The 8915-nt window shown below is 36.7% G+C and overlaps 1 protein-coding gene across 2 annotated transcripts; it reads left to right on the top strand.

Moving 5' to 3' along the window:
* Positions 1-239: 239 nt before the first annotated feature.
* Positions 240-7806, top strand: LOC120082889 (pentatricopeptide repeat-containing protein At1g74850, chloroplastic). Of its 2 annotated transcripts, none has more exons than XM_039038276.1 (4): positions 240-2356; positions 5236-5550; positions 5639-5746; positions 7063-7806. In XM_039038276.1, exons 1-4 carry the CDS (start codon positions 501-503, stop codon positions 7382-7384), a joined length of 2601 nt encoding a protein of 866 aa, XP_038894204.1. In that variant the 5' UTR covers positions 240-500; the 3' UTR covers positions 7385-7806. The 2 variants fall into 2 exon arrangements, with proteins under 2 accessions (XP_038894204.1, XP_038894203.1); XM_039038275.1 differs by having other exon boundaries at positions 7060-7806.
* Positions 7807-8915: the final 1109 nt, after the last annotated feature.

Below are 8915 nucleotides of genomic sequence, written 5' to 3'. Positions count from 1 at the left end.
TATCATCGGTACCTTATCTGGAAAACAATTAAAAAAAAAAGAGAAAAAAGGTCATCAATGGAGAAACGCAACGACGGCATAAGTCAAAATACCCCTAATTTTTGCTATATTCTATAATCCTACCATTTTCCTGAAGAAGTCGGGTTCGGTTCGGGTAATCGTAACCCGTATCCGTTTTGAAACTCGCCCCGTCTTCATAACTTGAAACGTCACTGTTATCCAAAACCTCTCCACGTGGCTTTCACCGAACCAATTTCAGCTCTCATCCGCTCCCGCCCGTTGTTCTTCGCTGCTGCTGCAACTCTCCCAGTGAATTCAAAAAGAAAATCGGAGAAATCGGTTCTGGAATTTTCAGTGGTTTTTTGTTACAATCTCAATCTGTTCTTCGTTGCTTGTTAATTGCTCTCAATCTTGTCTTTGAAGGGAAACGATTACGGCTGGTAAATTGCGATTCGTTTATTTCATGTACTCAAGTCGCTAATGAAAACTAGCTTCCTGTAATGGCGCTCTCACCGTATTTGTCAGTGCCGAATCCGTTCAAAACTTCTACGACGTTTCAGAAACGGTATTTAGAGTGTCAACAACTTCCATTTCTTTCCAAACTTTCCAATTTCAGTGTTCGCCGTAGATTTTTCTCAGATGACTGGAGCTTGTCCTCCGACGTTGCGAAGTGCAGAGCGAAGCCGAAGGATCTTGTTCTTGGAAATCCGTCGGTAATTGTTGAGAAAGGGAAGTATAGTTATGACGTTGAAACCCTAATTAATAAGCTCAGTAGCCTCCCGCCACGAGGTAGCATAGCTCGTTGTCTCGATATCTTCAAGAATAGGCTTTCGCTTAATGACTTCAGTTTGGTTTTCAAGGAATTCGCGGCGCGCGGGGACTGGCAACGATCGTTACGCCTGTTCAAATACATGCAGCGACAGATATGGTGCAAGCCGAACGAGCACATCTATACTATCATGATCAGTTTGCTCGGCCGCGAAGGATTGCTCGAGAAATGTAGTGAGATATTCGATGAAATGGCGAGCCAGGGCGTGATACGTAGCGTTTTTTCTTATACCGCTTTGATAAATGCCTACGGGCGCAATGGTCAGTACGAAACCTCACTTGAACTTCTTGAAAGGATGAAAAGAGAGAGAGTTTCACCTAATATATTGACTTACAATACCGTGATAAATGCTTGTGCTAGAGGTGATTTGGATTGGGAGGGATTGTTGGGATTGTTTGCCGAGATGAGGCATGAAGGGGTTCAACCTGATCTGGTTACTTATAATACTTTGCTTAGTGCATGTGCTGCTCGCGGTTTAGGCGATGAGGCAGAGATGGTCTTCAAGACTATGGTAGAGGGAGGGATAGTACCTGAGATAACAACATATAGTTATATTGTCGAAACATTTGGAAAATTGGGTAAGCTTGAGAAAGTTGCTATGCTGCTAAAAGAAATGGAGTCCGAAGGGTATTTGCCTGATATATCATCCTACAATGTGTTAATAGAGGCACATGCAAAATCAGGGTCGATTAAAGAGGCAATGGACGTGTTTAAACAGATGCAAGCAGCAGGATGTGTGCCAAATGCATCCACTTATAGTATTCTGTTGAATTTATATGGGAAACATGGGAGGTATGATGATGTACGAGAGCTTTTTCTTGAAATGAAAGAGAGTAGTGCTGAGCCAGATGCAACTACTTACAACATTCTCATACGAGTATTTGGAGAGGGTGGATACTTTAAGGAGGTTGTAACTCTGTTTCATGATTTGGTGGAGGAGAAGATTGACCCAAATATGGAGACATATGAGGGGTTAGTATATGCTTGTGGAAAGGGAGGGCTGCATGAGGATGCCAAGAAAATTATACGTCACATGAATGAGAAAGGAATGGTTCCAAGTTCTAAAGCATATAGTGGACTGATTGAAGCATACGGACAGGCTGCATTGTATGATGAAGCTCTTGTTGCCTTTAACACAATGAACGAAGTGGGAAGTAAGTCAACTGTTGATACCTACAATTCGCTAATTCACACATTTGCTAGAGGTGGACTATACAAGGAGTTTGAAGCAATCTTATTGAGAATGAGAGAACATGGTATTTCAAGGAATGCAAAGTCATTTAGTGGTATTATTGAAGGTTATAGGCAAAGTGGTCAGTTTGAAGAAGCTATAAAGGCCTTTGTTGAGATGGAAAAAATGAGATTTGAACCTGATGAGCAGACCCTTGAGGCAGTTTTAGGTGTTTATTGCTTTGCAGGTCTTGTGGATGAGAGCAAAGAGCAGTTTCATGAAATTAAAGCTTCAGGAATATTGCCTAATGTATTGTGCTACTGCATGATGCTGGCAGTTTATGCCAAGAATGGCAGGTAACGATTATTATGTGTATGTATATATTTGTCTATGTAAGTTATGCTCACTATTAACTTATGTTTTCTTAATTTTATTTCCAGTTGGTATAAACTGTACAGGATACTTATCTAGCATTCTGCAGGCATTGGAGATTGGTTAGTTAGAATTTATGTGGTTATATGAGATGGTTGGAGTTTCTGAGGGAATTGTTAGTGGCCAACAGTTATAAATAAGAAGAGAGCGCAGGGAGGGGAGGGGAGGTGGGCTCAAGAGAGAGATATTCAAGTTCCTTAAATTAAACACGTATATTTGAATCTTGAAATAGATTAAATTAGGTTTAAATCCTATTTTGGTCCCTAAACTATGAATCTTGTTCTATTTTGGTCCCTAAGCTTTAAAACACGTTCATTTTAGTCCTTGAACTTTTAAAAAGTGTTTATTTTAGTCCTTGCAGTTAAAATTTTGTTAAAACTTAAATGGAAATGTGAAATGGCATGTATTTTTGGGCTCTAGATGTGTTGAGTAAGATGAAGATGAAGTAAAATGCCAACTACCAACGCGCCGAAATAGTGAACAACCAAAATCTTGAATGGAAAATGACTTTCAAGTTGTCCCACACAAAATCACTTTACCACCTTATTCAAGATTGAAATCATAGATTTTTTTAGCATGGTTAACTTATGGTAGCTTAGTCATCCAAAAATACAAGTCATCTTGCCATTTTGTTAAGAAGTTAACAAAATTTTAATAGCAGGGACTGAAGTAAGCATTTTTTAAAATCTAGAGACTAAAATAGACAATTTAAAAAGTTTTAGGACCAAAATAGAACAATGTTCAAAGTTCAAGGATCAAAATAGGATTTAAACCATTAAACCATTAAATTATTATTATTATTATTATTATTATTATCTTCATTAAAAAAACATATATTGTTTTGTTCTCTCTCAACTCTAAGAATTACATTCATAGCCTTTATATGATCTTGAGAACTTGGAGATTGGTCCACACTAACTCAGCTTTGGTGTATGGAATATAAAATTACCATATGAGACTACCAATTATAGGTTTTGATACATACTTTGATACATATGATTTGGTTGTATCTCGCTTTTCAATATATATATATATGTAGGATGTGATACATTATGGAATGGAAGACGAGCTAATTTATTTATAGGGTGTAGTGTCTTGTCAACTTGTAAGATATATGTAAGATCTTTGTTGTCTATTCCTAGGTGTCAGCTTTGATTTTATTGCATAGCATGAGAAGATCTCCGGGAGCTGCTTCAAGTTGCATGGCTAAAATGGCTATGCCGAGCCATATACTTTCTGGGGTTCACTTGCTTAGTAGATTGCTAGTAAGAGGACTTAATGTAGGCATTCTGGAGGGTTCCAGATTGGGAAGAAACTCCCTCCTTATCAATCATCTCCAGGTCATTGATAGACTATCCTCTTGTCTTCCAAGAAATTATATGATCTACGAAAATCAAGTATTTTCTTGAGGGGCCCTAAAATGGCGTTTTTAATCTGACATAGTAATTGGCCTCAAGAGTAAAAATTGTGGTGGGGAACAGAGAAAATACCAAATTCTCATACACTTGGAAAAATATAGAAATTCTCTCTAGTCTACCGTTATACCATCTCTTGCACTTTACGATCACCAATATCAATGGCCTCTACATCAGCATAACGGGGAATTCCTTAAGTTAAATCTGGGATTTAACACGAGAAGAAATCTGATGGATTTGAAGTTGGAGAATGGATACTTCTCCTGGACGCCCTTGGTGGCTGTGTGTAAACCTGTTTTCTCAGTTGCAAATTTCTTGAAGATTTGACTTAAGGGTACTTGAATCCTAACCGAAACCTTTGGAAATAGGTCTGGAAGGATAAATACCCAAGGCAACATTTAAAGGAAAAGTTCAGACCTCTGGATTTCATCACACTGCTCTAAGATGGGGAAAGTCAGCATTGACCCAATAATCTGATTTTTCTTGTCCCATGGCCTTCCAATTATGGGATTACATTTTGGTAACTTTGGCTGGCCTGATGCATTTCCGAGGAGCATTACAAACCTGATTCACATCCTCTTTGGAGGACATTTTGGTTCTGGACGAGATTATGTTTGTGTCTGCTTTGCTATTTGCTGTAAACTTAACAATCTGTAATTATAATTCAACCTCTGTTTGTATAATTGGAAGTTCTTTGTATCTTCCTTAGCTTGGATTGGGGCTTTCCTCTCTCTCATTCCGTGATAGATAATTCACTCGATCAATTAAATAACGTGCTAAAAGGAAAAGCTTAAACTTTCTGCACTGTCACATTCGTATTAGTATTATTGGTCGATAGATATTCTTAATTTTTAATAGGCCAATAAATGCCAAAGTTTAGATAAACTTTGAAAAAGGAAAAGATAAATATCCTTTACCTTTCCCTTTTCTTTTGATGTTGCAATGTCCGCAAAATAGTCTGATTTGCATCTAAAACATTCTTCTTTCTCAAAATCCCTCATTTCATGCAACATGGTCATGACCTTGGCATGTTTACCACCCTCGTGTAAGAAAGAATTTCATTGCGTGGACCATGAAGTCTGGTCATTTATAGATGTACACCAAGTTAGAGTTATAGGGAAGAGTTTGTCAGTTGGCATTAGTTTGTTTACTTTTACCTTGTATGAACATCATATTTTCCTCAGTATTGACATTTTTGTTTGATGATTTCCCCAGCACTAATTAACTATAGTGGAAAAATTGAAGTAATATCTGGTTTAAAATCTTACAGGCCTGAAGTTCTCACTTCATTAAATTTGATTTATGAACATTTGATCTTCTAGTTGATTGAATTTACAAATACTTTATTTTAATGCTCTCTCTTACATCTCAGAGTCCAATCTTTCCAGGTGGGATGATGCCTATGAATTACTTGATGAGATGATTAAAAACAGGGTGTCTAGTATTCATCAAGTCATTGGCCAGATGATCAAGGGAGATTACGATGATGATTCTAATTGGCAGATGGTTGAGTATGTTTTTGACAAACTTAACGCTGAAGGTTGTGGATTGGGAATGAGATTTTACAATACACTGCTAGAAGCACTTTGGTGGCTTGGCCAGAAAGGACGTGCTGCAAGGGTTCTCACTGAAGCAACAAAACGAGGCCTTTTCCCTGAACTTTTCCGCAAAAGAAAACTTGTGTGGTCTGTGGATGTGCACAGGTATGATAAGGATAAGTTTCTCTTCCATGCTGACTATCTGATATCCGTGCTTAAGTTTATATTAATCTGATGTCTGGCCTTTCTACAGAATGTGGGAAGGCAGTGCATATACTGCACTATCACTTTGGGTCAACAAAATGAATGAAATGCTTATGGATGGGGAGGATCTCCCTCAGCTTGCAGCTGTTGTAGTTGGGTAAGCTTCATTTGTCTTCCAATTAATTTAATCAAGGTTTAAGTTTTCTGAAATGAAGTGCCATGAATGGTGGAGGCATATATGGTTATAAAAGGGTTTCCATAGTCCAGCCGAAGAAAATCTTCTCCTTTTGAGCTTCTTGGACTTAGACTAATTTTGTGAAGCTGTAATGTGCACGTAGCTGATATGCTAGTTAAAAAGGGCTCTCTTTAGTTTGGCGTCCTAAATTATATATAGGTTAACACTCGAATGTCCGGAAGTTGTTCATGGAATTAAAGTAGATTAAGCTTTTTAAGTAGTTCTTTACAAGATGCTGTCCGAATGTGCTTGATTATAAGGCAGGAGCGCATGGAAACCCCATGAATTTCTGACTGTTGGTAAACATGAACGGCAATGAGTTGTGAAATAGTATTTTTCAGGGTTAATTATAGAGAGGGGATTGTTAGTGATATATAATTAAATTTGCGTTTACCCACTAACTTAAGTTCTTGGGTCAGTTGGTGATTTAAGATATAATTTGTCTTTACCCTACTAGCTTAAGCTTTTGGGTCAATTGGTGATTTAAGAGAGAAAGAGTTTCAATATAAAGGAGTTGCAAAAAACCGTCTCCAATCTGACAGAATTGTTGCATGACCATAGGAACGAAAAAGACTTGAAGATTTGCACACCAAAACATTACAAGAAGTACAATATTTACATTGTCAAAAAGTCTTTCAAAAGACTGCTCGACTAATCTCTGATTTCGTCCTATCCATATGGCTGGCCTGCGAGAGTGAGAGATAGTAGACAGCTAAAATCAATAGGCAAAGCCACTTTCCAGTAAAAAACCGAAGGTGACCCCAAAATTTTGTGGCAATTGGGCAGGTGGGGAATAAGTATCCTTGTGATTTCTGCACATTGTTTGCAAAGGACGCGCCATTGGGGGGTGATGGACTAATAGGGAACTCGTTTGTGGGGCAAAAGAATGAATGCCCTGTGAAAGAGTTTCCGAAGGGTTAATGGTCACTCAAAACAGCCTTAAGTATAGATGGTGTTGAATATGGTCTTCCTTGTGAAGTCAAGCCTGACAACAAGGATATAAATATATATATATATATAATTCCCTCAATTTCAAGTTTCCAATATCAGATATCTTCTCTCTGGCCAACTTGTTGCATATTGTTATTCTTCCAATTTACAGGATATGAAACTAGTTGCCAAGTCTTGAGAAACCAAGTCTTTTCTCATTACATTATATGGAATTTTACTTGCCTTGTTGTACATGTACGTGGGTTCATTGATCGTTTGTCAACCAAATATTTTCAAATTTTCAGCAGGGGGTGGTTGGAGAAAGACTCAACCGCACAAAACTTGCCTATCGCGAGGGCTGTCTATTCATTCCTGCAGGATAATGTGTCGTCGTCCTTTTCGTTTCCTGGGTGGAACAATGGTCGAATCGTCTGCCAACAATCTCAACTAAAGCAGCTCCTCTCAAACGCAGAAGCATCATCTAGTGAAATTATTACCCTAAATAATTCCCCACTAAATCTTCCAGAAGCAAAGATATCCAGATCTGGTATAAACAATGACAAATACAAAGATGTTGATTCTAAATCAAGTAACAGGACAGGAACTGAGCTTCTGACTACAACTATTTGAATGAAATACAAGGTTGAAAAATCTAGTTTTCAAGTTCTGAAACTCATCACCTTCCATTTTTATTGGAAGGATGTGATCCATGGGGCTCTTCGACTTCGAAAAAACTTACCAAATGACAATCTCACAGCGTTCAGATGGTGACACAGTTTTCTTGCGACCTGCTTGCGATGATTCACATATAAAAGGCCAATTTGATCGATTCAAGGAAGAAGATGCATGCCCAACCCAAATAAGAGGTCAGTGTTTTTGTAGCTTTAGAATTAATATTCTTTACTGGAAAAAGGAAAAGCTGTTTGTTAGTAATTGTTAGACCAGCAGTTTAAATCTCTGTGAACTAATCAGGGAGATGTATTATCTTCTAGATTTGGAATTCCGCAACTATGAATAGAAAATTTGGAGGATTAGCAAAGTGCCTTCACCTTTGTGCAGACTCTTCTACATTTTAGGTCCGTTTGTTTTATAGTTTCAAACCTTTTTAGGGAAAAGAGGAAAATAACCTTTTTGGTCCTTAGTATGGTGTTCTTTTGGTCCCTACGTTTTAAGATGTTACACTTATACCCATGAATTTCGAGTTTAGTTTCTACTTGGTCTATGTTACAAGTACTTGAGTTTAGTTTCCATTTGATATTTAAGCTTCAAGTGTTTACCTTTGAGTTTTTTCACCTTTAGTCTTTACTCTTTAGTGTTAATTTCAAGATGGTATGCATTTACCTTCCATTTGGTATTGAAAAATCAGCATCATAATTATTTTAAATTAATTAATTGGAAGTTAACATTTAGGATCCTTGATAAACGTGTAAAATCTAGAAATTTAGGGGTGTTTTGGGTAAAGAGTTTATAGTTGGGTTATAATAGTTTGTGTTTGAGGTGTAGATTATTTTAGTTCGGGTTATAATATTATGTGTTTGAGGTGTAAACTATTTTAGTTTGAGAAGGAAATAGTAAACATGGTAGCAAAAAATAAAAAAAATGTGAATATAAAATAGTAAAAAATGTAGCAAATAGTAAATACCGTAGCAAATGAGAATTTTGAAGTAGTGTTGATTGCAATTAATTTGAAACTACAAAATAGTATTTACTATAGGAAGAGGTGATTATTATAGTTTTGAGATAATCTTTACCTCAAATGTCTCCTTAAGAATTAAATAGAAACTAAACTCAAAATTCAAGAGTAAAAATATAACACTTTGAAATCTAAGGATCAAATAACCACAAAACTTGAAAGTAAGCATGTAATATTTTGGAACATGATGAAAACTATACTCAACACTTTGGGCCTAAAAGCGGTTTTTTCTTCTAAAATTTATTTATTATCATTGTTTTTAGTTCAAAATGGAGTAGAAGGTTTGAATCTTAAAGATTCCAATCGAGGGTACACACCTTATGTCAATTGAGTTATTCATTTTCGTTTTTAGTTGAATTGAAGAAGTTAATTGAAAACAATGAAAAGAGTCATATTTCATGTTTTCAAATATGTATTAGCTAGCAAATTCAAAGTTTGGATGGTACATAAAAATTGGTTTGAATATAA

Source organism: Benincasa hispida, chromosome 8 (assembly GCF_009727055.1).
Source record: "Benincasa hispida cultivar B227 chromosome 8, ASM972705v1, whole genome shotgun sequence".
In the NCBI taxonomy this organism is placed as follows: Eukaryota; Viridiplantae; Streptophyta; class Magnoliopsida; order Cucurbitales; family Cucurbitaceae; genus Benincasa; species Benincasa hispida.
Note: the sequence above shows the minus strand (reverse complement) of the source record. Positions and strands in the feature narration are given on the sequence as shown.